The sequence below is a fragment of the Lynx rufus genome, unplaced genomic scaffold, assembly GCF_022079265.1.
Source record: "Lynx rufus isolate CCGP_SWC_20201006 ecotype Redwood Valley unplaced genomic scaffold, mLynRuf1.p SCAF_24, whole genome shotgun sequence".
In the NCBI taxonomy this organism is placed as follows: domain Eukaryota; kingdom Metazoa; phylum Chordata; class Mammalia; order Carnivora; family Felidae; genus Lynx; species Lynx rufus.
The window spans coordinates 17842616-17870543 of record NW_025814839.1 but is presented as its reverse complement, the minus strand read 5'-3'; the positions used below and the strand labels follow the sequence as shown (position 1 = coordinate 17870543).

The 27928-nt window shown below is 50.1% G+C and overlaps 1 protein-coding gene across 1 annotated transcript in view; it reads right to left on the bottom strand.

Moving 5' to 3' along the window:
* Positions 1-1900: 1900 nt before the first annotated feature.
* ASCC2 (activating signal cointegrator 1 complex subunit 2) overlaps positions 1901-27928 on the bottom strand; it is a 44395-nt gene continuing 18367 nt past the window's right edge. Inside the window, exons 6-20 of the mRNA XM_047088056.1 lie at positions 26991-27058; positions 25917-26027; positions 24727-24839; positions 19771-19845; positions 19249-19356; positions 18936-19004; positions 18706-18780; positions 17153-17333; positions 15517-15731; positions 14484-14603; positions 8809-8902; positions 8589-8719; positions 7938-8040; positions 6342-6421; positions 1901-5870 (exon numbers count right to left, since the gene is read on the bottom strand). Of these exons, the coding sequence (XP_046944012.1) occupies positions 5699-5870; positions 6342-6421; positions 7938-8040; positions 8589-8719; positions 8809-8902; positions 14484-14603; positions 15517-15731; positions 17153-17333; positions 18706-18780; positions 18936-19004; positions 19249-19356; positions 19771-19845; positions 24727-24839; positions 25917-26027; positions 26991-27058 (1715 nt within the window). The 3' untranslated portion in view covers positions 1901-5698. The remainder of the gene's footprint in view (positions 5871-6341; positions 6422-7937; positions 8041-8588; positions 8720-8808; positions 8903-14483; positions 14604-15516; positions 15732-17152; positions 17334-18705; positions 18781-18935; positions 19005-19248; positions 19357-19770; positions 19846-24726; positions 24840-25916; positions 26028-26990; positions 27059-27928) is intronic.

The window sequence follows — 27928 nt, the reverse complement described above, 5'->3', positions numbered from 1 at the left end:
TGTGCAAAGAAGTTTCTGGCAGGGTGATTAAAAGAGAGAAGTGGAAACTGCCCCAAATGCAGAGTAGACAGCTGGTTTTCTTCTCTCTGATTTGAATAAGATTCATAAGATTCACCAAGTTGAGAGTGCACCTTGCCCCCACCCACCATCATGATGTCATCTGACCATCACAATAATCCATGCCCATCAGGCAAGAGAGGGTAAATGATCATCCCCATTTCTTATCAGAAGAAATTGAGGCCCAGAGAGGCCAAGTAACTGACCTAAGGTCACACAGCTTGCTGAAATCTAGGGCCTAGACCCCAGCCTCCTGACCTTTAGTCCAGTGCTCTCTTCATCACCCCAGGTCACCTTTATGAACAAAATAACAATAAAAAGGGTGGGCTCGTGAAGCTTGCAGATGTACATGTGAAAGAACGCAGAGTAAGTAGATCAGACCACAACATGGGAGACAGGGTGGGGGCCTGCATGTAAGCTCTGCAAATTAAAATTCTGAAATGGATGGGAATGGTTGGCCTCCATCCCACTGGGGGCCCCCTTTCGGCCAGGCTCTTCTGTGAAAACCACTTTAAGGAGGAGAAAACCGTAATTACCCCCTTGGGATTTAAGGGACCAGTCAGAGTGCTGAGGGTGGGCTCAGGCAGCCAGAAAAACCATATTCAATGTCATAATTTCATAGTTGGGAAACTAGAATTAAGTGCCTGTTATTTTTGTAATTCAGACCACAGAGAGTAAAGCTTGATATAACCTCCATGGCTGGGATAGCACCATGGAAGCCCAGCGAAATCTTAAGCAGGGCAAACCTCCCCACTCCCAGGGGAGGTGGGGTGGTGGTGGGGGTAACCTGAAATCCCAGGGTCTGACATTCGGGGAGGGTTGGGAGTTTAAATAGGTTGAGAAATTCTGGACAAAATGCCCTTTTTAAGGCCCTCCCGGGTCTGCCAGCTGTGTAAAATTCTCTTGATGATTATTGATTGTTGGGAGAGAATTTCCAGTGTGATGTGAATTTGATTCTAAGACCACCTCCACCCCCATACACACGCATAGGTGGAGAAAGTAACCTTTAGACTGCATTACCTTGCTTCAGGCTACAGATTGGCAAAAGCAGCCTCTGGCCATAAGGCCCCTTCCTCCTGCCCCAGCATCCTGGGATCTAGCTAGCAAGGGACACCAGTCTGATCCGGGGACTAGCCTTCCCCCAAGTGGGTCCCCTAGAGCTCTGGCACCTCCCATCAACACGGTCGGGGTTCCAACATTCCCTCCTCACCTCTGAGCTCCCTCTTCCTCCTCTCTGATGCCAAGTTCCTTAGAAGAGGGGCCCACTCTCCTTCCTTCTCTTCCTCGCCTTCCATTCTTCCCACTGGCTGCCTTCCCATCACTTCCTGGCCAAGCTGGGGCAGTGGCCCAGTGAGCCCCACTACTTAGTCTGCTTGACCTCCCAGCTGCTGCCTGACACTGTGACCACTATCCTTTGCTTCTGGAAAGTCTCGTTGCTCTTGGCTTCTTTCTGTTCTCCTTGCCTGTTCATTTCTTCATTTATTTGTTTTGTTTTCCATTCACGTTTCACTTTAGTGAGTCTCCAAACTGAAACTCTTGTCTATGATGCTGGGAAAACTTAGAAAGAGAAAAGCTACAGTTAAAAAAAAAAAGGTAAACAGAAAAAATGATTGGGAGATATCTGTGTGGTATATTCTTTTTTTGTTTGTTTATTTTGAGGCAGAGACAGACAGAGTGGGGGAGGGGCAGAGAGAGAGAGGGAGACACAGAATCCAAAGCAGGCTCCAGGCTCTGAGCTGTCCGCACAGAGCGCATCATGGTGCTCGAACTCACGGGCTATGATATCATGACCTGAGCCTGAACTCAGACGCTCAACCAACTGAGCCACCCAGGCGCCCCTCTGTGTGGTATATTCATTTATTTTTTAGGGCTTAGCACAGCTGTGACTAAATCATTTTCCCAAAACATCTTAATACCCAGATCCTGCCTTGGACTGTGAACTCCATGGGGGCGGGGGCCCAGTCTTTCTCACGCATGCCTGACACAGTGCCTGGCACCTAGTAGATCTTGGTCCACATGTGCTGGGTGGATGCATTTATCCTCTCCTCCCGTGGTCCTCCCAACCTGGCTGACCCAAACCCTGAGGGCAGGCAGTAAATACTGGGAGCTCTGGACAAATGTCCAGGACATGTCCTGGCCTATGGTCCTAATTTTGGGGCTCCCTTGGTCTCTCCCATCCTTCTTCCTTATCCACCCTGGAACGTTTGGCCCTGGCCTCTTGGCCCCCTCCCTGGCCTCAGTGCCCCTCGGGCTCTGCTGCTCTCCTCTTAGATGAGAGAGCTCCACTCCCAGCCTTTTCTCTGCTTCCCCTGGAGAGGGACTGGACATAAAAATGAAGAATCATTCAGTGGGCTCAATGGCAGACTGGACACACAGAGGAAAGGATGCACGGATCTGAAAACAAAAAGTGGAAAAAAATGCAGCAGGACATCTGAGATCTGACAGTGTCCAATGGTGGAGCGTGCATACTAGTGGAGTCCCATCAACCTGGCCTGACAAAACGGGACTTCCCATCCTCCTGTTCTGCAGCTATTTGACTTGTTATTTTCTCCTTTGTAGCAACAGCAGTAACAAGGATAAGGATGTGGGGGCAAGAAAGGAATGGCATGTGGTTTAGGGGTTAAGAGCATGGGCTTTAGGAGACAATCCTGGGACTGAATCCCTCCTTGGTCACCTGCCAAATGTGGGACGTTAGGCAGGTCACCTACCCTCTCTGACCTTGATTTTCTCCTCTGTACCTACCTTGTGAGAATCAAACAAGGTAACATAAGGAAAGCGCCCAGCAGATACTCTAGTCATGGTAAGTACTCAGTAAGTGCTTTTATTCTCATTACAAATATCATGGTCTTACCATCATTTTCATTTATGCACATTCCTTTCCAGACTTGGTCTGTATTCAAATTTTTAAAAAATATTTTCACAATCATGATGCATTACCATTCAATTTATTCTCTTCAAAAAAAACTCAAACAACTTATTTGTCAATATTTAGTTTTTTACATTGCTATTAAGAGTTCATTGACATCATTTTAAAGAAGGGGGCTCTATAACCACCCCCCTGCATTTTTGGTGGGTTTACTTTTGTGTTTTGTTTGTTTCCTTCCCTGTGTTATTTAGCCCAAGCTCCCAGTGTGAGAGGGACAGGCAGGTTCTTGCCAATCACTTCCTTTTCCAGACTGCACCTGGAACTCAAAAAGGATCTGCATCCAGGCTCTGCTGCTAACTTGCCATGGGCTTTGGACAAGTTCATTGCCCTCCCTGGGCTCCCGGGTCCCTCCTTATCAACGACAGGCTCTGCCCTACCTATCTCACAGAGGCACAGAAGCACTGTTCAAACAAACATGTCTGCCATCATTGCCACTCATGAGCTAGAAACAAAGACACTCAAAGTCCTAAGTCCTCTTGGAGGCACTAGGTCGTACAAGCTTCCTAGGAAATGCCTGTGATAGTCATGTTCTCTAACAGGGTGTAGAGAAGGCACTTAGAAATTCCTGCTTAGGAGTAGTGGGGTGATGGGGCCCAGTGATCAAGTGAGCAGGGTTCAGACTCCCATCCCACCTCACTTGTAACACTTGTGCCATTGCTTATCTTAAACCTTGGGGCCTCCTCAGAGGATTTAACTGGCACCAGGTGGAAACCATTCACCTGGACCAATATACCCACTTTGCAGATGGGAAAACTGAGGCCCTGAGAGGTGAAGGGGTGTGCCGACCAGCACTGTTCTGGATGATCCTGAGTGAGGTGTTTGCAAAGCATCCCTGAAAGGGTGCCCTCAAGATCTGAAATGAGAAAGAACATAATTCTTCAAGGGAGATCCAGTTTGACCTAGCAGTACATTCTGGGAAATTTGACAAATTGTCTTCTCAAATCCTTTAAACCAGGATGCCAGTAGGAGGCTTGAACACCGCTCCAAGCGGTCAGGAGCTACGTATGACAAAATGAAGGTGAGAGGGGCTGTGTGAACCGTAACAAGTAAGGTAGGTAAAGCCCAGAGCTCCCCCGACTCACCTCACCTTGCTCCAGGAACAAGAGCTAGGTCTGAGGAGCTCAGGGAGAGAGAAAACAAATGACTCTTGCCTCTATGGTCCCTGGCAAATGCCTCTGGGAGGAAACAGAGTCTTCCTGCTGCCTGTCAGAATGGCTGACCCCCAGCCTGATCTCACCTAATTCAGCAGCTCGAGGGGAAGACACCACTCCCATCTCCGCTCTGCATCTCAAATGCACCAGGAGAACTGGTGCGGCTCAGAGGAATTGCTATTGATTTTCACTTGTGCAGCTGACCTAACAAAACCAATTCGTCAAGTGCTTGTCTGCCTGGCTGCTCCAGACACTCATCCTACCCACGTGCAAATAAATTGCACAAGCATCTACGGTGATTTGTCAAGGTCCAGCTGGGCAGGGGCCTGGATCCATGGATGGACTCCAGGCTAGGCTGGGTAGGATCAGGCCAGCAAATACCCCACTGCTGATCCTCTGTTGATTGGCAGTGTTCTGGGGGGGGGGGGGGGAGGCGGGAATCAGGATGCCTGCCAGCTGCTGCCACACTGTGAACCAACTGCCTGCCCACCCCCCCACACACACACACCGGGAGGAGGTTTTGAGGAACTAGGTCCAAGTCCTTCAACAGGGCTTGGCAGTGACATCCTCATTTGTGTTTTCTGGTCTCTGACCCCCTGATTTTGGAGGATTTGATGGAGTGTACACACAACCAGGAAGTACCAAGCTCAGGTTTTGGCTGTTACTGGAAAGGCGTCCTCGAGTCAGCTAAGAGATGGGGATGATACCACCTATGGGGGTCTAGGACCCTATAAAGACCAGGGGTCAGACTGAGGGTCTAATCCCTGTTCTCCTACTTCCTAGCTGTTGCCTGGGCAGGCAGCTTCAGCTCTCAGTGCCTCACCTTCCTCACCTATACCTCACCTACACTAGGAAATAGTACCTACCTCCCTGGGTGGAGGTCGCAGGGACTGAACGAGAGGGTACTGAAGGACCACAGGACCTCACACCTTTATCTCTTCCTTCCACGAGCAGGGACTGGATACTCAAGGGAGTGATGTGCTCAGGACCACACGGCAAAGCAGGGCAACATCAGGAGGTGTTACAATGAGACGCAAGCGCCAAAGGCTGATGAGAAGGGCGGGTGATCATCCGGCTTTCTTGCTCTCCTGATGGTGGCCATCACTGAAGAATGGGATACAGGGGGAGCGGGCCATGGGCACATCATGGATCATTGCTTGAAAGGGTCAAAAATTTTATTTGCAGGCCTTTTTTGTTTTTGTTTTTTAAATTTACAGGTTTCCTGCTGTCCGGGGTAAAAGAGAAGTGGTGTCTTGCTGCACGAGGTTTGTGGGGCTTGCCTTGGGGCTCTGTCCCCATCCCTTTTGCTTGCTGGGGTTCTTCCTGCCCCAGGGGTTCTTCCGCTGTGGGATAAGGCACTGTGTGTTCTGCAAGAAGGCGCTCACGGCTGGCTGGTGGACGACGAGGCGGCCTTCTCAGGGGCTGCAAAGCTGAGGCTGTTGAGGGGTGGAGTTGAACTTGGGGCCCTGGCAGGAGGCCAACTGGTGAGGAGACCCAAGGCTATGGTAACTCAGCCCAGCAGGTCTGGTGCCGCTGCCTCCCGGCTGGCCCTGCCATGGCGGCCTCAGGATGGAATCATGCCTTTGCTTCTTTTGCGGTCAGCCATGGTTCTCCGGTTATGGTTGGCTCGCGTCGCCTTGTTGGCTTCCTTCTTCCTGCGTTCCTGGGTTGTCTCACGGTTCTGCCCGTGGCCCCGGGGGCTGCCGGCCACTGCCGTGGAGCTGTCGTGCCGGTACCTGAGGGAAGAACAACCCACCCCAGGAGATGGGAAGAGCTCACTGCCTTTCTCGGAGGTCTCTGGGAGAGGACACACGGCTTGGGCCAGGAAACCCATGTCCCAGCTTCCAGTGGGAGAAGAAATGGAGCCCAGCAAGGGCAGAGCTGTGGGGATTTTGGCCGGTCCTGTGTCTAGTGAATTCTCTTCTCTGAGCCTTGCCTCTGGATGGGTCCCTGGCTGAGGGAAGGACCCGCTGTGGGTTGACCACAGCCCACAATAAGGAGAGGAGGGCTTAGGGATGGGGATGGGCCTGTTTCTTCCTCTGTAAAGTAAGGATAATGATAACAGTGGCTACTTCATAGGGCTGTTGTGAGGGTTAAATTAATACATGTAAAGCAGTCAGGGTTTATGTGTGGGTTTCCTAGGTGGTTGGCTGAGCCCTTCCCGGATGGGTCCCCTCCCACCAGAAACAGCGCTTTAAAATGCTCACCCCTTCCTGGCAAGGAAGGCCATGCGCCTGGCTTCTGCTTTCTCCCGCAGCACCACTGGGTCCTGCACAAAATGGTCGGGCTGTGGAGGGGAAGGGAGAAAAAAAATCTAGAGTCATGAGCCTCTCTATTTCCCAAAGCTGTGGTGAGGCTGTGCCTGACTGGATCTTGTTGATGCCTCAATGCTAGGAGTGGGGGAACGCCAGGCTATGGCAGGGTGATGCCCTAGAAGGAGATGCCCTTGCTTGGTCCAAGGTTTCCATTTGAAGCCTCTCTCCTCTGTCCCTCCCACCTCTTTTGTGATGGGGAGGCAGCTAAAGGGACTGAGGCTTCCTGCATAGGCATGATGGGGCGAGTGGACCATAGTTGGAGCATGGATGACAAATGGGGGTGAGGCCAAGATGGCCACCATGAGAGGCCACATAGGGTCTTGAAAGCCAAGAAAGCTGCCCCTGGGAGCTGACTCGTCCTCACTCTAGCACCACCACCAACGTGCTATGGGAGTACCCACTCTTTTTTTTAAAGTTTTTATTTATGTACTGGGGGGAGAGCAAGAGACAGAAGGTGGGGGGAAGAGAAAGAATCCCAAGCAGACTCTGTGCCATCAGCACAGAGCCTGATGTGGTGCTTGAACTCTCAAACTGTGAGATCATGACCTAAGCTGAGATCAAGAGTTGGATGCTTAACCGACTGAGCCACCCAGGCGCCCCAAGGGAGTACCTTCTCTCAAAGACTATTTTATTGGAGGGGGAGGGGTCAACAAGCAAAGGAGCCTAGACTAGCAGCAGGAAAAACTGTGGCCTAAGGACCACAGATAGCTCTTGGTGGCCTGTACTGTTCACACACACACACACACACGTACAACTGATAGCATTTGAAAACTGGAAGATTTTACATAAAAATCCAGGCTGACCTCTTGCCTGGGAAGAAGGGAAAGCCCTGGAAGCCCTAGGCCTACATTTATGCTGAGGAGCCCCTTGGGCAGAGGGTATGTGTACTTCTGTTCCACTAGTCACAGTCTCCATCAGGACCCACTACTCGTTTATGCTGGTAGCCTGGCCTGGACACATCTGAATTTGTCACCCTGGTGGGAGGGCATGAGGGGATACAGGGGGTCCCAGGGTGCCACTCAGGTTCAAGCTGAGCAATCCGGCCCTTATCTGTTTCATACGTTGAGGTTCTAGTTAAGATTTCATTTGGAGAAAAAGTTCAGCTGCTAAAAAATACAATTTGCAAACCCACCAGCCCAGATGACGCCAAGGGCCCTTGGGCTCTAACACCTCTGTGAGTTTAAGAACTGGCATCCTGAGCATGGTGGCCAAGAACTGCCTGCCCCTCTCTCGGCCCCCAGGCTCCTGGGCCTCATGAACCCAGCAGCTCAAAGGCTTGGCCCCTGAGCCTCCACTGAGTAGTGGAGGGGAGTTCTAAGCCAGCAACTCTCCAAGTGGGCATCTCAGGCTTGAAGGAGCCCCTCTTCTCCTGGGCAGGGATGCTGGGGCTGCCTGAAAGCCAGCTGCAGGCAAGCAGGGGCACGGTGCTCCCAATCTGCCCTTCAGAACGACACCCACCCCTTCATCTGCCACCTGCCAATGAGGTACCTTGGGAGCCTCGTCCTCAGCCTCCTCCTCCTCCTCGTCTTCGTCCTCTTCCTGCCCTTCTCCAGGCACTTTGGTTCTCAGCACCTGAGGGATGGTGAAGGGCCTGAGGGTTTAGAAAGAAAGTGAGATCAAAGACTAGATTAAACCTGGAGAGGGAGCCTCAGGGAGGAGGGAATCAGGCTGGGTGAGAGGGGGCTGTCAGGATGGGGATGGGCTCAGGCAGCTGGAAAAAAAACAAAGTGCTTTTCAAGCCAGCTTTGTTCCAGTCCCCGGACCCTCTGAGGGTACCAGAGTCTGATATGGGGGCTTAGCCAGAGCTGGGGCAGCTCTGCTTTTATCTGCATTGGGAAATCTTTGTAAGGTTCTATTGGGGAGAGTTTTCTGCAGTTAAAAAGAACAATGAAAAATGACTGCCTGAAACCAAATTAATGCTGCCTCACTCAGGATGGGTTGGGCCAAATGGCCAAGGGAGTGGCGGGGGGTGGAGGGAGCACTGGACCAGGAGTCAAGAGGCCTCGGTTTGGGCCCTGGCTCTACCACTGACTTGCTCACGTAATCAGGGCCTTGGTCTCCCCAGCTGTGTACACAAGAGGCTTTGGGAGAATCGCTGTGCCCCTGGGATTCCGCCCTCTAGCTGCCCTGCGGCCTCACCTGCGGCTGATGAGCTCATCATCCGAGTCAGCATCGTTGGCGCCCACCTGGTTGCCATCGTACGTGTCATCGTACTCGTCCTCATAGTCATCCCCGCGATAGGGCAGACCCTCACCTGGCTGCAGCGGCACCTGCAACAGCAGAAGCGTGGGGTCGAGGGGCCCAGGGCTGGCCGATTCTCCCCCACCCGGCGAAGGCCCAACGGCCTGGGGCCACCTACCTCCTCCACCACCACACTGTACTGCTCGTAGCGCTGCCGCTGTGCCACCACCTCCCGCTTGTCGTTCAGCAGGCTCCGTGTGTTCTCCTCCTTCCTGGAGTTGCGAGGGGACAGCGCAGAAAACCATGAGGCTTTGAAGGCTGCAAGTGCCAGGGTCCAAAGCACCATGGGCTCAGGCTGGCACAAACTGTGACAAGTGGTATCAAACACTGGCAGGGGTGTGGGAAGGTGGGACTCACCGCTGGGAGTGCCCACGTGACCAGGTCCAGCCACTTTGGGAGACATTCCAAAACAGTTGTTGCAATGTAAAATGTGCCCGCCCTTTGGCCAGGCACCCACCCGAGGGAAACGCTGGCCCTGAGCATTAAGAGGTCTCATCCGGAATTTTCTTTTCAGTGTTGTTTGTAACAGCGAAAAATAGAAAACAACTAGTGTCCATCACAAGTGAAATGGCCAAATGATGTGTCACATCTTTATTACAGAACGCCAGGCGGCAGTTATCAAGAATGACATTCAACTGTTTGTGCTGATGCAGAGAGAATTCTAAGACTTATTCCCAAGGAAAAAAGCAAGCTGCAGAAAAATGTATATGGTATGATCCCATTTGTATAAAAGACAAAAAGCAAGCCAAACAAGCTGTTCCTATGAGTGCATATAATTTACATAAGTCAATGCACAGAGAGGGCTAGTTAAGTCCCCCACCAAATGACAATGGTTACTCCTGGCATTATTTGAACCTTTTAGAAAACAAAAATTTAAGAAAGACAAAGGCCAGGGGCACCTGGATGGCTGTCAGTTAAGCATCCGACTTCAACTCAGGTCATGATCTCATGGTTTGTGAGTTTGAGCCCCACATCAGGCTCTCTGATGTCAGCACAGAGCCTGCTTGGGATCCTCAGTCCCTCTTTCTCACTGCCCCTCCCCCGCTTATTCTCTCTCTTTCTCTTTCTCTCAAAAAATAATTAAAACAAAACAAAACAAAAAAAGAAAGAGAAAGGCCATATGTGACCTTCTAACTGAGCTCAGGGGAGCCACAGGAGACCTCTGGGGTGTGAGGGGCAAGCAGGGGTCCTGCCCTTTTCCTCCTATCCCTGCTTCCTCACGGTGACCTTCTATCTGTTCCACAGTTCAATCGTCTATGTCAGTTTGCATTGGAAGAAAAAGCCCAAAAGTTAAACTCCTGCTATATCACAGGTGAGGAACGTTGGGTGTGGTGGAGGGAAGGAGAGGGACCTGTTTGGGATCAATGAACTGTGGCGGAGCCTCAGTGGGGACTGAGGCCTCTCGACTGTGGCTTTGCAAATCTGTAGAAAAACCTGGCTTGTCTCACACATAGGCCTGTGGAATGTAGTTTCTAGCCCTGCAGGGGAAAATCAATATGAGATGCCAGGCAAGAAAATCCAGCTTAGCTGTGAAATCAGTTTTCTGGAATGTATCAAAGGTAGGGGGAAAAAAAAGAAGAAGAAGAAGAAAAAGAAGAAGAGATACAAAGTCATAGACAGCTTCCATTAAAATCTTCTATTAACTGGCTTTTGGTGCAGGGAGGGACAGGGGTCTGAGTCTCTCAGGCTGTCTGCCTGGGAGCTTGGGGCAGGTCAGGATTTGGCTTCCTTCAGTAGTTTTTACTAAGGGCCTACTACATGCCAGGGAGGGTACTAAGGCTGAGCTGGGGAGAGATTCAAAAAAGAGGAAGATCTGGATCTGTCCTCACGGAACTCACAGTCCAGTGAGGGTCGCAGGCAAATGGCAGCTAACATGAAATGTGCTGAATGGATGCAAGCATGCCCTGGAAACAAGACCCCCCTGGCTTAGGGGGTCTAGCTGGTGGGGGTGGGGGGAGAAGGGGTGGGAAATGGAGGCCCTATAAGGTGGTGGTCAGCGGGGGGGGGGGGGGGGTTGGCATTTGATCTAGACCAGGGAAAATTCTTGGTCCACAGGGAAATTCTGTATGACGCCAGGAAAGGGGCCTGTGCCTGTGGCCCTGGCTCCTACCTGGCTCTCTTCACCAGGCTGGGTGGGGCTGGAGAAGAGAGAGCAAGTGAAGGGGGCCCGGGTGTTTAGTGCCACTGGAAGGAACACATCTACTCATTCCACATACATTTCCTGAGGGCCTACCAGGTGCCAGGGCCTGTGCTGAGCCAGGCGTCCAAGGATGAATGAGAAGTATCACTGTCCTTTTGCCACATCCCACAGCTCCTGGTCCATCCAGTCCCTAGTTCTTGGCCCCACTGTGGGCCTCTAGTTATATGGCTCCCTGGCAGGGCCAGAGAAGCCTTGCAAACTCCACCCACCCAGGGTCCTGGGAGAGGGCACAGGCAGGGACAGAGGAGCCTGGTGCCCTGGGCATCCCCATCCAGGGAGGTGCAGCTTTGGTCCCATGACCCCCCTTTGGAGCCAGGAAGGAAAAGAAAAGTGAGGGTCAAAACCAGCCAGGAAAAGATTCATCTGAGGCCTAAACTCCAGTCAAGTCTGGAAACACAGGCAACAGTGGCTTCAGAGATTTCTTCGGAGCAGGTGCTTCCTCAGGGAACCCAGGGAATGTGTGGGCTTCCCTGAAGCTGAGTCACTCTTCCCCTCCTCACTTCTTCCGGCCTATCCTTCAAGGCCCAACTCAAACTGGCCCTTAGGGGCGTGACTGCCACCTCTGAACTTCTAAGGGACCTGTAGAGGCAACAAACCCTTCCTTTTATAGGTAAGGAAACCCAAGAGGCAGAGCAACTTTCCCAAGGTGACACAGCTTCTACCAGCAGAGCCACAGTGCTAGAACACAGGTCTACTGACTCAAGTCTGCTGGGGTACTTCTTGAGCTGTGCGATCACAAGCAAGCTTCTTATCCTTGCCAAGTCTTTTTTTAAGTTTATTTATTCATTTCGAGAGAGACAGAGTGAGCAGGGGAGGGGCAGAGAGAGTAGGAGAGAGAGAGTCCCAAGCAGGCTCTGCACTGTCAGCGCAGAGGCTGATGCAGGGCTCGAACTCACGAAACACGAGACCATGACCTGAGCCGAAACCAGAATCAGACGCTTAACCGACTGAGCCACCCAGGTGCCTCTCCTTGCCAAATCTTAATTCTGAATCCCAGGGATGAAATAAGATGATGACTAGAAATGAACCTGGCACATGCTGGGCTCAACAAAATGAATCCTATTTCTTTTTACTGCAGGACTTATCAGAGCCTTTAATGTGCTAATGTGCTCTGTGACTCACCAAGAAGAAAGTGCACAGACTTTTTTGGCCATAGAGCCTGTTTTGAGGGAGAACACTCATAATCTTCCAGGGTACCACTGTTCAGTCCAAGGAATTTATGGGATCCCACCTTATACACACCGCCTCCTTCATGTAGCTATGATATACCTGCAGCACATGTGCTTGGCCTCTACCCAACAGCCACCCTCTACCTCACCCCCACTCCTAACACACCCTCATTTGGTTCGGGTCTTTCCACCTTTCCCCCTTCTCCTGGAGCCCTGGACCTTGGCCCTGTGACCCAGTTCCCCACTGAGATGTGAGTGGAGTCTGGAGACTTCTGGGAAAGGCTTCCTGGTCTATAAGAGAAACACAGGAAGACCTGGTCCAGACTTCCTCTTGGCACTGTCATTTCTGGAGGTCATAGCTGAAACAGCTGTGGCCACCCAGTGGCTTCGAAGGAACTAGCTCGCAGAGATGGAAAAGATGTATCCTTGATGATGAGGCTGTACCACAGGTTAACCAAACCTAGACAGACCTACCTTGCAACTCCCTTTCGTACAAGGGACAGGTTTCCCTATTACTTGAGCCACTGAGTGCATCCTATCTGATTTAACCCATACACACATTGTAACTCAAGTGTGACCTTGTGCTACTTTTCTCATGTGCCCCTTGACTGCCCTGCCCAGATTAGGACAAGAGTCCCTATGGAGGCCCTTGTATGCCCCACCCTGGCATCTCTCCCACTCTGTCACTACTTGTTTAATGGTTTAAATCTTTCCCATAGTCTCTGCATCGTTTGAGAGCGAGGCCCGGGTGCCCTGCTCACCTTGTCTCCCTGGTATCTAGCACAGGATCTGGCACTAGTAGATCACTTAATAAATATTTGCTGAATGAATAAGTAAATAATGAACACATGAATGGAGGCTTTGCCTCTTTGCAATCCCCAGCCCCTGGGCTACCCAGCACAAGGAGATCAGTAAACATTTGCCTCCTAGACTTTCCACCTGGCAGCTTGTAGTGCCCTAGGAGCAGGGCCCGGCCCTCCTCATCTGCCTCTTTCTCCACAACAGAACCTGCAGAGGGTCATTCAGACCTCGAACAGTGGCCACGGATGCAGGATAACATCTCTTGCCTGGGATCTGGGGATGTCGCAACGTGTGTGACTAAGCAGTTTACAAATGCTTCCTGTCCAGCCAGCCAGATGGCTTTATAGCTGCCCTGCGCCCGCTCCCCAAAGCCCTCAGCCAGCCAAGCTTCCAGCATGGGGCCCTCACCGAAGAAGCAGCTTGTAATTCTGCCACTGGGGCTCCTATCGCAAGAAGGGGGCAGGTCCCCCATCGCCCTTCTCTGAACCTTGCTGTCTCCATATATACAATGGGGGGAGGGCAGGCTGTACTCGTCCAGCAATTCCCAGATTTCTGGATTTCATGAACCAATACAATTTAGTAGAACTCTAGGGGCTAGCATAGTGTTGCCAAGAGTTACTCATTTCTCTTGAACTCTCTATCATCACTACTGACTCTTGGTCCCTCCAGTGGGCCTCCATTCCAAAGCCAGGTGATCTTTCCAAAACATGTCAGCTCATGGGACCCTCATCATGTTCCCCATGACCTCGGGGCCATTGCCTCTGTTTTTCACTCTTCCTAGAAAGTTTCTCCTTCCCCGCTCTTTACAGAATTGGCCCTTTGGCCCTTCCTCACACTTCCACTCTTGGTCCCATGTCATTTCCTCAAGCTTTCCTCTCTGGATTGAATCCTCTACCAGAGGTTCAGAAGTCTGCACACCTGCACCTTATAGTGCCTATTATATTTGCAATTTTACTTTGCTTGTTTGACAAAGTGATTAGTGAAAACTCCACAGGGGCAGTGGCCATGTCTGTCTCACTGCCCACTACACCTCCAGCACCTGATAAATCCAGGGCCTAGTATGCCATGAGCACCAGGCAAATATTTGTTGAATGAATGAATAAATCACAAATGGACTTTTCAATGCCAAAAAAGTAGGAAGGACATAAACTAAAAATAAGTAGAAAGACCTTAAAATTGAGTATGTTCACCTTCTGAAAAGCTGACTTAGTACAGGTCCTTAGTTTTCTCATTTTGCCACAGAATGGAGAAAATCAGGTCGAGGAGCAGCTTCTAGGAAGTACTGCTCAGCTCTATCACCCAGAGATTTGATGGTTGACACATCCCAAGATGTAGGAAGGGAAGAGGGGAACAGTTTACGTCCCTTTGGCCTTTTGCTATCAACAAGGGGATTCATTAAAAAAAAGAAACAAAAAAACACCCTGTCAGAGTCAGAGCCTACCATATAAGTATCAGAGAACCTGCTCCTGCCTGCTGGGAGCACACAGGTCCTGGACTGCTTGGGGGGACGCTGAGCCAAAACTCAAGCCATTTCTGTAAACACGGAGTCCTTAGTTTCTCTCAATTTTCTCACTGCACTTACAGAGTTGGGGTGCCTGGCACCCTGCAGCCCACTGCACTCACCTCCTGCCTTTGTGCACCCGGCTCAGGTCCACTGTATCTCTGCTGAACACATCAAACTCATCATTCTGGAAGACGTTGTGACGAGATGTGAGCAGGGGTGTCGGGTCTGGTTTCACCTGTCTGGGGTGGGGGGTGACAGAGAAAGCCATTCAAGGGAGAAAGGTCAGCTGATGTCTACCTGTGCTCTCTTGACCCGAACCATGTTACATGCATCAGATTCTCTACTCCCCTTCAACAGCCACATGAGACACGATCTAAAAAACCTGCCCTGTCTGGCCCCTACCTGGGTATGCAGCCATGCCTGACACAAAGTTCCCCCTCAGTCCCATGTGCCATTCAGAGATTTTCTCAAAAGTTCCCTCCCTCATTGAACACTCACAACAGTCCTATAACATAGGTAGCTAAGATCACTCGACCTCTCTGGGCCTCAGTGCCCTCCTCTGTAAAATGGGCACAAAGTGGCCAAGGTACTTGTACAAAGGCAGAGCTAACTTCATTCATTCAATAAACATCGTCCGTCTGCGGAAGAAACACCCATTTGTGCACTCATTCCTGCTGCTCCACAGGCCTTCAGAGGAGCAATGGGTCAAACTCAGAAAGGGTAGGAATGAAGAAAGTGAGAAGCTCTGGCCATCCTCCTTCAGGAATCTACTGGAAAGGTGCCAATGACAGGGGCAAGCCAGAGACTTTGGAGCTCCAAAAGGCTCAGCAACCCCTTTGTCACATCCCACATTTCTGATGGGCCTTCCAGCAAGGAGCAGCTGCAATGTCCAGCTGTGCACACTCTCTCCCCTGCAGGGGGCATGTGAGAACCTCCGGGAGGGCCTAAAGTTCTGATGTGTTCCCAAGGAGGCCATTCATTTAAATGGCTGGGGAACACTGCTGTAGGGAAGAGAGAGAAGGCAGAGTTCTGGCACAGGTGTGGGAAGCAGAGAAGCTAAGAAGGGGCCCTGACAAGGCCCCCAGAGCACCTTTGGCCAGGGCCCTGAGACAGCCTGGGCGCCATGAACCCCCTCCCACCTATCTCTCCCACCTGTCTAGGCTGCGGTCCAGCTGGCTGAGGGCAGGGGCCAGCCGCTCCTCCAGGATGTTGTTGATCACCTGCTCCGGGTTGTAGCTGTAATGCTCCAGGCAGGCCAGGATGAAGCCCTCACCAAGATCTGGCAGCAGGTCCTTCACTTGGGAGATGAGCGAGTCCAGCTCCACGCCACACACAGGGGGGCCCAAGGGAGCAGCTGCCCCCATACACTGTGGAGAGAGCTACCGTGAAGGAGGGAAAGGCCAGACCAAGTGGGTGATAGGAAACAGACCTCAAATACCACAGGACTAGGAATCAGGGGACCTGGTTGAGTCCTGGCCCTGCCATTCCTGGGCCAAGATCTCAGCCAAGTGACCCAGGTCTCTTGAGTCTCCAATTCCTGAAACCATGTGAAGAGGGAGTGGCTCTATGACTTAGTGGTTGAGCTACTTCTGGCTGTGTGATTTGGGGCAGGGCACTTCCCCTCTCTGAACCCCAGCTTCTTCCATGTAAAATGGGAGTACTGCCTTCTACCTCACAGAGTTGTTTCAGATGGTTCAAAGAGAATAAGGCCGAGCATGGTGCCTGGAGAAGACTAGGCACCCCACAAATGGCTGTGGCTTCGACTAATCCTTTTCCAACTCTAACAAGTTAATGGCTGATGTTGGAGAGAAACAGCAACCACCAGCCCTGGACTGTACGGAGATGCTCCCCTTTGATTATATTCTTTTTAATGAGGGGGATTCAGTTCATATCCTGCTTGATGCGGCTTAATTCTGTTAGGATTTTCATTTAAGGAAATTCCAAAATCAAAACAACAACAATAAAAATCATCCGTGTCTCAGAGAAGCCAAATGGGGAAGAAGGTGGGAAGAGTGGAGGGGACTGTCATTTTCCAAGGCCCTGTGACAGCCACAGGGCCTGAGTCTAACACAGGAAGGAGAGCAGCATCTGTTAATAGTGCATAGGGCCAGCCAGGCTTGGGGCACTGCACCCAATAGCTCTGGGAATCCCAACAACCTTGTGGAGGGAGGGATGGAAATTATCCCCACCTTAGACATGGGGAACAGAGGCTAGATGTGAGTGATGTGCCTCCAGCCACAGAGCTGGTAAGTGGCAGAACGAGGGTATACCCCTGAGCTGTCTGACCCCAGAGACTCACAGAGACTGTGGTCTTAATCCCTATGTCACACCGCCTCCCAACTTGCAGGGAAGAGTCCTGGGCTCGGTGGGCAATCTGTATGGCCATAGATTTGGTGAGTTCTGGAAGAGCCTGGAGCATCAGAGGCTTCCACACTTGCTTAGTGGAGCCCTGCAGTCCCACGGCGGAGCGTCCAGGCTGGCTAAGCAGTGAGACCAGATGCTGCTCTCCACTGCATCCAAAGCAGCTACATGGTGATCTGTTTAGAGGAGAGCTCTGGGAAGGATTTCACGTGGAAAAAGCTCCATCACTTCATTTTACAGAGGAGAAATGGGGGTTTGGCAGCTGAAGGGACTTGCAGACTCTCTAAAGGCAGCACGGAGCTGACCCGCAGGCTCAGGGCTGTCAATTCCAAAAGAAACCTTTTTCTCTGAGAGCTGAAACAAAGAAGGGACAGGTTTCCTGGAAGGGGCAGGGGAAGCAGGGGAAAATGTTGCTCCAGACACATACCTCCTCTTCCTCTGAGTTTTCCAGATGTGAGAACGGTCCACTGACTGGTTCCACCATCGCAATGACCCCATTAGGGTCTTCAGCCACCGGTGGGTCTTTAGCATCTGTGGCTTTCCGTCGGTCCACCCCTTCCCATGCACTTTCGACTGCCTGGAGGATGTAGGCAGTCCGAGTCTCGTCCCTGTGACACACGTTAAGGTGTCTCTCTCTCCGGTGCCAGAGCCTTTTCTGCCTCTCTAGCTCTAAGGCAACATAATTTCTCAATCCTGCCTCCGCATCTGACCCTATGACTTGTGTTAGGGGCTATCTGGGCTGTACCCAGTGGGCATTGCAGGTACCAGGGCTGCCTGGGGAAAGAGGCCAGACCACGGCCACGCTAGCCTTGAAACCTAGTACCTGTCACTCAGCAGAAAGCAGCTCTGGATGAAGACAGGGCCAGGGGCATCCTAGGACTTGATAACTGGAGGAGCCAGCAGCACCTCCTCTGCACTGACCCCCAGGAGGAGGGCCTGCCTGATGGGGTCACTGCCAAAGGGGCTTCCTGTCTGACTACTGAGGGCTTCCTGCAAAGGGGGCCCATAGGGTATCCCTAAGGCAAGACTGCGCAATCTAGCCCAGCCTCCAAAATGGCCCACAGGCCCTCCTCCCTGTCCTTCCTCCCTCTCTACCACCCTGGGCACTGCCAAGCCAGACATCTGGGAGTTGCCCTAGACTCCCTCCTTCCACTTCTAACCTAGAGCCCCCCGGCCATCCCTGGATGCCAGCAACAGTATCCTCACCAGCCCCTGGGCCTCACAGAAGTCTCAGGTCAGTCTTTTCTCCTCTCTGTGCCAGACAGAGATTTTCCAAAGTATAAAACTGACCCTGTCACTCTCTGTTTCACACTCTCCCATGACACCCCAGTGCTTGTAGGATAGAGTCCAAACTTCTTAGTGAGAGTCATCCCAGAGCCGTGCGGGTCTGCTCATCCCCAGCTCATCTGCCATGCCACAGCCTCCTCCCACTAGACCCCAGGCCCCCAGCCCCACCCTGAGATCTACACAAAATGTCTGTGGGCTCCTCAGATGGGCCTCTCTGTCCTCCATCCACTGGGAACACTTAGCTCTGGGATTGGCCATCTCCAATTTCTTCTGCTGGTCTCGGCTTGGACAGCCCCTCCATCTCACAGCCTTTCCCTGAGCTTGCAGGGTTAGGTGCCTTCCTTGGCTTTCCTGTCCTCTGGATTTCTCCCATATGACACTTCAACTGCTTGTTTACTTGTCTGTCTCCTCTCCTGCAATGAGGTCTGTGACAGTGGGGCTGAGTCCACGTTGGTCACATGGGCCCAGACACTCAGTAAACGCCTAAAGAATGCAGGACACTACCCCACCCAGCTCCGAGGATCCGAGTAGTCATCTCCTCCAGAAACAGGGGCTGGGGCTTTGGTGGGCCTCTGGGGAAAACTGGCTGACCCGAGTATTCTGGGGATAAACCTCCCTCTGCTCCTCTGGGTCCTAGCAGCCCAACTCCAACCTGGCCAGGCCAGGTCCTGTCAAGTGGCTGTGGTAGGATACAAGACTGCTGAGGCCTGTTGTAGCAAGCTGACATCATCGGCCACAGGGAAGAGTGTGTCGTAGTCCCGGAGGAACCTGCCAGGCAGAGAGCAGATGGAAGGGACAGGGCTGGGGCAAACTGGTCTGCTGCCCAACCACAAATCCCAGAACCTTAGACCATGATGAGCATATGGTAGAGGCTCTGGGATATAAGGCCTCGTGTGGACTGGTCCCCGCTCGGCCACACTCACCTCTTCTCCTGCAGCAAGGAGCTGAAGATCTGCAGGAACTCTTCGATGAAGCCCTGAATGTTGTCACAGCTGGAACAGGACACCAGGGAAGATGAGTTCATTCGATGCAAAGGATCTATAACTCCCCTCCCTGCTGTCTGCCCTGCCCCTCTGCAAGGCCCCAGGCCAGTTGGAGGAAAGAGGCATTTGTCTCTTTCCCCATCTCTGCTCAGCAACCCCAGAGCAGGGAAGGGGGCAGATGACATGAGGGAAATACCTCTGCTGGGCTTGGGGAGGGGTTCTTCTACCCAGGAAGCTGCTCCTGAGGGCTCACCTGTTTTCCAGGACAGGGAGGAGGCAAATCTGGTTCATGAGGATGTGAAAAATCTCCAGTAGCTTCTTCCTGGAATGGGACAGCCTCTGCCACAGGTCACCTAGCAGCCTTTGAATGCCCCCGAGAGAAAAAAAAAACAAAAACTGAGATTTGGGAGATTAAAAGGCCTGAAGGGAGCTTATTCTCAACAGCTGCAGGTGTCCCTCTCCAGAGCTGAGAAAGCCTCACGAGTCACTGTCAGCAAAGGGTTACAGGCCCTGAGAGACCAGCTGATTCCAGGGCCGCTTCTCAGTTTAAACAGTGGGTGGGGAACCAGTATGCCAGTTACCAAGAGCTTAGAGCAACAGCGGAGAGAAAAGGTTAGGATGCAGGGGCCAGGAGGCTGCTAGGTAGGGACACTGAAGCTAGAGCTGCACAGTCCATGGTGCCACCTCCTTGTCTTAGAGATAGGGATGTTAAAGCCCGGGGAAGGCAGGGCCTCTCTCTCCCACAACAACGTGCTTAGTTTTGGCCCCGGCTCACTTGCTATCTTCAAGCCTCCTCTTCTTAATTGCAGACTCCAGTTCGGGAATTGCAATTTCATAAAAGGAAGCTAGTCTGTGGAGGTACACATGGGGAAAAGGCAAGATTAGTTCATAAACACCACACTTCATCAGAAAATCAAAGCAAACCACGGGAAGCGGGAAGGCCCATTTCTTGCTCCCCAGTTGTCACCACAACAATTTTCTCCCAGAAACTCCCTGGCTCTTCCCTAAGCTTACCCTAGATTGGCCTGCTGTGGATGGTCCAGGAAAAGCCTCAAGAAGTGACCTGCAGCTATGGGGCGCCTGGGTGGCTCATTTGGTTAAGCGTCCGACTTCGGCTCAGGTCACGATCTCATGGTTTGTGGGTTCAAGCCCCACATCGGGCTCAGTGCAGACAGCTCAGAGCCTGGAGCCTGCTTCAGATTCTGTGTCTCCCTCTCTCTGCCCCTCCCCCACTCTCACTTTGTCTCACTCTCTCAAAAATAAATAAATGTAAAAAAAAAAAAAAAAAAAAAAGAAGTGACCTGCAGCTACATTCCCCTTTCACTGGGAAACCAAAACCCAGGTAGGCTCATCCTAGCAATGAGCTAGAGTAGCAATGAGCTACTCAGAACTCAGTGAGGTTTGAGAAAAACCCAAGGTCACTCTTTTTGTTGGTTCAAACCTGCCAGTAGCTCCCTACCTCCTATGACATCAGACTGTAGCTCCTCTCTCTGGTACATCCATAGCTAGCACGGAGTAGCCGACCTTGCTTCTCGCCTCAACAACCTCACACTCACCCCCCATCACAACTCAAATTCAAACTCTCCATCCCAGTGACAGGCTCCCAGATCATGCTTACCCATGTGACTTCTCCTTCCTGGAATTAGGTTCACGGCACTCAGAACATGTTGCTCTTACAACTTAAAACACAGCCACCTCTCTTCAGCAGTCTAATTCTTCTTCTGAACATCTTAAGCTTCCCAAAGCCAGAACAGTAGCCTTAGTGCCTAAGATGATGCTGAATTTGTAGCAGGTACTCTATAAACATTTAACTACCGACTGGCTGAATTCTGGCAACTTCTAGGTTAGTGTAGTCCTGTACACAGCAGAGGGTAACTAGGCCCAAAGAGACAGGCTTTACTAGGACCACAGCATGGCACCCAGAAAAAGAGAGGGCAATTTGGCCCAAACAGATTCAGGTGTTGCCAGGATACATTGCTGGTGGGAAGGTAAATTGGAACAACCCCTATGGAGGGCGATTTGGCGAGATCTGTGAAAGTTAAAAATGCACAAACCATCTGTTCTTGTGATTCTACTTCCAGGAAAATATTCCTCAGATATACTTGCAAAGGTGCAAAATGATGTATGTGCAGTTATTCTTTGTAACATTTTTCTGTAATATCAAACAACTGAAGAAAAATCTAAAGGTCGATCTATGGGGTCTGGCATTCCATACAGTACAATGGAATTCTATCTAGCCATACCAAAGATTGAGGATGCTTTGTGTACTGATACACATTAAATTTAAAAATAAAATGCAGAGTGTCTGGGTGGCTCAGGTGGTTAAGCATCCGACTTCAGCTCAGGTCATGATCTCACGGTTCGTGGGTTCGAGCCCTGCGTTGGGCTCTGTGCTGACAGCTCAGAACCTAGAGCCTGCTTCGGATTCTCTGTCTCTGTCTCTCTCTCTCTCTACCTCTATCCCACTCATGCTCTGTCTCTCTCTCAAAAATAAATAAACATAAAAAATTTTTTAAAAATGTAAAAAATACATACAGTACTCATATGTCAGCAGTTAATTTAAAAGGCAGAGGGGGTGATATATAATGTGCGTATTTACTTGTATATGTGTATTTATATACATATCTCCGGAAAACCCCACATAAAAAACTTAACAACAATGGTTATACGTGAGGAACAGAACTAAAGAAGGGGAAAAGGAAGACTTCATTACATACATATATGTATACACATTATATATGTACTATGTGCATGTGAATCTATGTATACATACATGTATATATAACGAAAAGTCTTCCTCTCCCCCTTCCCTACTATATATGTTCATACATACATATTTTTGTTGTTGTTTTAATGCATTTTTTTAAAGTAAGCTCTGCACCCAATGTGGGGCTTGAACTCACGACCCTCAAGATCAAGAGTCATACGCTCTATTGACTGAGCCAGCCAGGTGCTCCTCGTTATATATTTTATACCTTTTTAGTTTTGAACCATGTGACTGTATTATTCATTCATAAAATTAAGCCACAGAGAGAGATACTCCAATATACTTGAGGATATCTGAGAGGACGGAGGTTGTTGTGAGAGGATTAGCCGTAGAGCTGTGTGGTGGCCGTAGCCCCTTCCAGAGAGTTGCGGGGACCGAGCTTGCTGCATTTGCTCAGCCAGTGTTCTTGGCCTCCAGCACAGCGTGAACAGGGTGGGCCAGCCCCAGGCTGTTTCTGTTTGTGGGTCAAAGGCAGTGCCACTTGCAGGCAACAGTGTTTTCCTTTCTTCCTCCTCACCCCAAGATGGGTGGAGCCATTCCTGCCTTCACTGACCCTTGCAGGAAAGTCAGTTCTTCCAAAAATTACCCTCCATTTCCAAAGACCCTTTCAAAAGCAATCTGTGCCACATTTTGAGAAGATGCTTTAACAAAATGGAAAATGCCTGTGGGGGAGGCTGATTGGCTCAGTTGGTAGAGCATGTGACTCTTTTTTTTTTTTTAAATGTTTATTTATTTTTGAGACAGAGACGGAGCATGAGCAGGGAAGGGGCAGAGAGAGAGGGAGACACAGAATCTGAAGCAGGCTCCAGGCTCTGAGCTGTCAGCACAGAGCCCGATGCAGGGCTCAAACTTGTCAACTGCAAAATCATGACCTGAGCCAAAGTCAGACGCTCAACCGACTGAGCCACCCAGGCACCCCATGTGACTCTTGATTATGGGGTCATGATTTCGAGCCTCACATTGGAAGTAAGGTTTACTTAAGAAAGAAAGAAAGAAAGAGGGGCCCCTGGGTGGCTCAGTCGGTTAAGCATCCGACTTCAGCTCAGGTCATGATCTCGCGGTCCGTGAGTTCGAGCCCCGCGTCGGGCTCTGGGCTGATGGCTCAGAGCCTGGAGCCTGCTTCTGATTCTGTGTCTCCCTCTCTCTCTGACCTTCCCCCGTTCATGCTCTGTCTCTCTCTGTCTCAAAAATAAATAAACTTAAGAAAAAAAAAATAAAGAAAGAAAGAAAGAAAAGAAAAAAGAAAGAAAATTCCTATGATAAGTGAAGATAAGCAGGGTACAAAATCCTAAGAACAGCCTGATCTCTCATGGTGATTTTAATTTTCTACCTTCCAGAATTTTCCAAATTTCTTATGAGCATTTGCCAGTTTATGCCACTTTAACCATGAGAAAAGATACCTTTCTCAAAAAGTGGACAGCTACAGGCCCATCCTAACCCCTTTCTTCCGGAGAGAGTGGTGATTGGTGCTTTATTCTAACATCTTCTGGGAGGCTGATCAGTCCTCACATCTGATTTTCACGAGCTGAGGAGACCCAGGAGGGGTCAGAGCACCAGCTGCCATCTCTGGCACATGTCAGCACTAGATAAATGTTTTGTTGAATGGGCAAGTAAATGACTGAATGGACCAACGGCTGAGTGGACAGAGTTGGGCAGCTCCCAGAGGCTCCTGCGAGTGGTGGGGATAGATGATGCCTGGCAAGAGCAACAGCCAGAGGCCACTGAGAACAAGCCAATCCCCACTGTTGCCAGGCAACATGCAGGTTACCAGCCCAAACCATGCACCCCTTTCTCACCGCACAAGGAGCAGACAGATGCTTGTGGTGCCAGCGGGCAAGGAGGGTCTCTCTCCCTATATCTTTCCTTACTCATATCCTCCTCTATATCTTTCCTCATCCTGGCAGGATCTTTCTAGAACTCCTTTCGAATAAATCTTCCAGGGGCTCCCTACTGCCTACAGAATAAAGGCCCCACTCCCCACGAGCAAGTTCAAGACTCCTCACAATCTGACTTCTACCAACCTCTCCGGAGACTCTCCTTACCTGCTCCTTTTCCTACTGCCCCAGGCCCTGCTTCATCCCACTCCACTTCCTGGCACTCCCTGGACACTCTCTGGGCCTTCCCACCTGTACTCTGCCTGCCTGGAATGCCCTTCCTACCACTGTAATCTTACTCTTTCTGGAAGGTTCCTGTTCATTCTTCCAGATGTCACTTAAAGGGCATCTTAAAACCTCTTATTTCACCAGACGGAACTTTGCCTCCTTCCTCTGTGTTCCCAGAGCACTTCATAATATGGCCACAACAGCTGGCCCCACAAGTGAGCAAATCTGAATGTCTCTCTGTGTGTGCTCTAGACTAGATGCTGAAGTCCTCAGACCAATTCTTATTGTCTGTTACTCCCTTGTGCCTGCCCATGATAGGGGCTTTGAAAGAACAGAACTGAACTAACACTGCCCTATTCTTGGTTGGTGTTTTTTTTTTATTCCCTCCCCTACTGAGTTCTTGGCTAAAAATGGGAAGGCTTCTAAAATGCAGGCTTGGAAAGCCTGGGGGGCTCAGTCGGTTGAGCGCCCAACTCTTGATTTCAATTCAGGTCACTGATCTCACAGTTCATGGGTTTGAGCCCCGTGTCGGGCTCTGTGCTGACAGCTCAGAGCCTGGAGCCTGCTTCAGATTCTGTGCCTCCCTCTCTCTCTGCTCCTACCCCACTCGTGCTCTCTCTCTCTCTCTCTCAAAAATAAATAAACATTAAAAAAAATAACAAAAGTTAAAAAACAATAAACAAACAAACAAATGAATAAATAAAATGCAGGCTCCACACAAGCAGGAGCCTCATCTGTCGTCTTCACTGCTGTATGCCCAGGCTGGAAGAGGGCCTGGCACATTCTAAGTACCCAGTAAATATCTGCTGAATGAGGATGCCAACGAGAACCTCTACTTCAGCAGTCAGAACTACTACTGTACCTGTAACAGAAGTCATGTTTCTGGAAGGTTTGGCAAGCCAAAGGGAAGATATCCAGAAAGGCCCAGAGTGTAGTGCAGGTATCGCAAAGGTAGAGAACAATGTCTTTTAATTCCTGTTGCCAAAAGAAAACACTGCATTATTCTCCTCTGCCCCCATACACAGCTCTGTAGTGGGTCTGAGACAAAGTTGACAAAAGCCAGTGGGAGCCATCAGGCAGATACCTTGTCGGGGGGAGAGAAGACCAGATGTCTGTGCAAAGCCTGGTTGTTCCATCTCTAGGAGCGCGATCTGTACAAGTTACTCAATCTCCCTGCTTCAGGTCTTGCTACCTTAGCTCCAATGGGCATTGACCCAGTGAGCTCTGGGGTTACTTCTAGGTCTAGGATAATATAGTTCTCTCTTCTAAGCTGAAGGAGAACCACCGCTGAACCTGAAGACAACGCCTGTGGTCCCACACAGAAAGCACATTCCACTGAGGACAATAACAAGCCCATACCTTTTGTACATTTTGAAGAGGATGGAACATGGAATACCTTCTCATACACATCCCTGAGTCTCTTGACAACTCTAAAAACAAGGCTGAGCAGTTGTTAGGATCTCTGTTTTACAGAGAAGGAAACTGAGGTTCAGAGGGGTAAAATGACTTGTTCCCACAGTACTCAGTGTGTGTCTGTCTGAAACACTTGTTTAATGCCTATTTTCCCACAAGACTGGAAGCTCCAGGAGGGCAGCTCATGGCTGCCTCTTTCCTGCTCTATCTACTGTACTTTTAGCACAAGGCCTGATGCATGTCTAGGCTCCTTAAGTATTTACCTCTGTCTCAGACTGTAAGCTCCATGAGAGCAGGCACATGTCTGCTTTTGCCTACTGTTTTATCCTGAAGGCTCAGCACATGCTGGGGGCTCCTCAGTATAAATTCGCTGAACACAGGGCTCAATGAATAACACGAATGAGCTCATTGTGCTGAGCTAAGTGAAGATTAAACTCCCGCCCTCTGAACTCTAGTTCCCTGTTCTTTCCACTACTCCATAAATGAAGCTCCCAGAGAAAAAAAAAGCCTGCTGATATGGTCTAAACCTGTGTGATGGGAATAACTGTTTATGGAGTTGGGTAAAAAGGGCCACAAGCATGGGAAGCAGCTGCCAGATCCCCTGCTAGCCAGAAAGGCTGGGCTGAAGGGTAACCTCACCAGGAGAGGCATGTCGCTGGGGGTCAACCGGCCCCTCTCCTCAAGCTTCTGGGGTGTGGTGCTGGCCCCATCCCCTTGCAAACCACAGTGCTGGAGGATATTGCTAAAAACCTGTGAAACACAAGAAAAGGCTCTCTCACATCCTGTCAAACCAACAGCTGGAACTCATGACCTGCAGTCTGGGATGAGTGATCTGAAAGCTGTCTTGGAATCTCTGGAATATATGCTAGTGTTCCCATGAAACCAGAGACAATGATGGGATGCAGGGCAGAGTGGAAACTGTAAAATGGGAAAATGTAAAAATGGGGGTTATTCTTCTTACAGGACTGTAGTGAGGATTAAAAAGACAAAATGTATGGAAAGCCCCCAGAATCCTGCAGATATTACTTGAATGGATATGTTGGGCAAATGTATCATAATAAATAATTTAAGATACATACAGAAAAAAAAAAGAAAAAAATATATATATTTAGCAATATATTATATGTTTTGGATTCTCTGAAGATGGCAATATATGGAAACTATATTGAAATCAAAGGCAAATCAATGGTGAGGAGAAAATGGTCCGTCGTAAAATCGTGTAAGTCTTTAATCCATTGCACCGTCTTAAGTATGCTAGCACGTAACTACCCTAAAAGTTATCGTGAATAGTGGAATTTCTTGGTGGTAGGATTATGGGTTAATCTTCCTCTTTCTGTTTTTTTTTTTTCTTTTTCCATCATTTCCAAATTTTCTACAATGAACATTATTTTACAAAACAATTTTATAGAACTTTAAAGCTCTTATTTGAGAAACACAGGTATCTTAAACGGGTAACCTTAGAGACTTACGGCTGTTGGCGAACAGCACACAATTGAAGCCAAGCTCTTTTTGTATGAGTGCTAGACAGCCCTTAGATTTCCGTTCTGTTCAAGAGGGAAAAAGGGTGAATTTGAAAGTGTGTGCTAAGGGGCAGGACACAGCAACTGTCTGGAGATGGGGTTGGAGAGAGGTAGGGAGTAAGCATTTCTCCTGGGCTCTTCCAGGAAAGTCCAGGGTTGGAGAAGGGATCTGGGCAGGGCTGAGAGCTGGTACCTGAAGGATGGTGGGCATGGTTTCATCCAGGTCATTATAGTAACTTGGCTGCTGGATAAAGATGTTCCCTGAAAAGAGAAGAGAAAGGTAGCAATTGGGAAAAGATGGTGGGGGAGGAGAGGACACGTTACAAATGGTTGCCAGCATATTCTGTGACCTTTCTCCCTTTTCCTAAGCCTGTCTGCACTAGAGCAGTCCTGGCCCCAGGCCCTGCTGGCACAGAGCTTTGGCCCAGCCTAGAAACTTCCCCAGCATGAGGGAGGGACTTTACTCAGTACAATTTAACCTTTTAAGCACCTCTGCCTAGCGAATTACATAAAAGGCCTGCCCTGGTCAAACCAGCTCGCCTTGATATCCCCAGGGAGTGATCACATTTGGGCACCGTGCCTTGTATGACATAATTGGCTTTGGAAGTGGGAGTTAGTCATCCAGGAAAATTAGAAGATATGATCTCTTTGCTTAAGAAACCTGGAGCCTACAATCCAGGATTCTTGCCAGGCCACACCTCTAATAATGTGAGGAGACTCTAAGGAGAAATTTGTCTGGAAATTCTCTTACCCTCTGCTTTTGAATATGCTAGCCATATTAATCCATCCTCTTCCAAGGTGAGAGGCCTGAAAGACATCTCGAGCTAAGGTTACCACACATTTGCAGTTGTTCTCAAAAAACAAAACTCCTTTCCGAATGTTTACTACCTCCGAGTGCGGCTGCTGTTGAGTGCGTAGGTTAGAGCATATGGTAACTGGAACAGAAACCAAGTGTTCCGGCTGCCCAAATGGCAAGGGAAGGAGAAAAAATCACAGCAAACTAGGAGGCATGACAATGCAAAATGCCAACACCCTTAAGAAGAGGCCAGGGTTCTTCATCCCACCGTGATCCTAAAGTCTGAGGCTGGGCGACTGTCAGGATGTGCTGAATTCTACAAGTCCTTTGTCTTT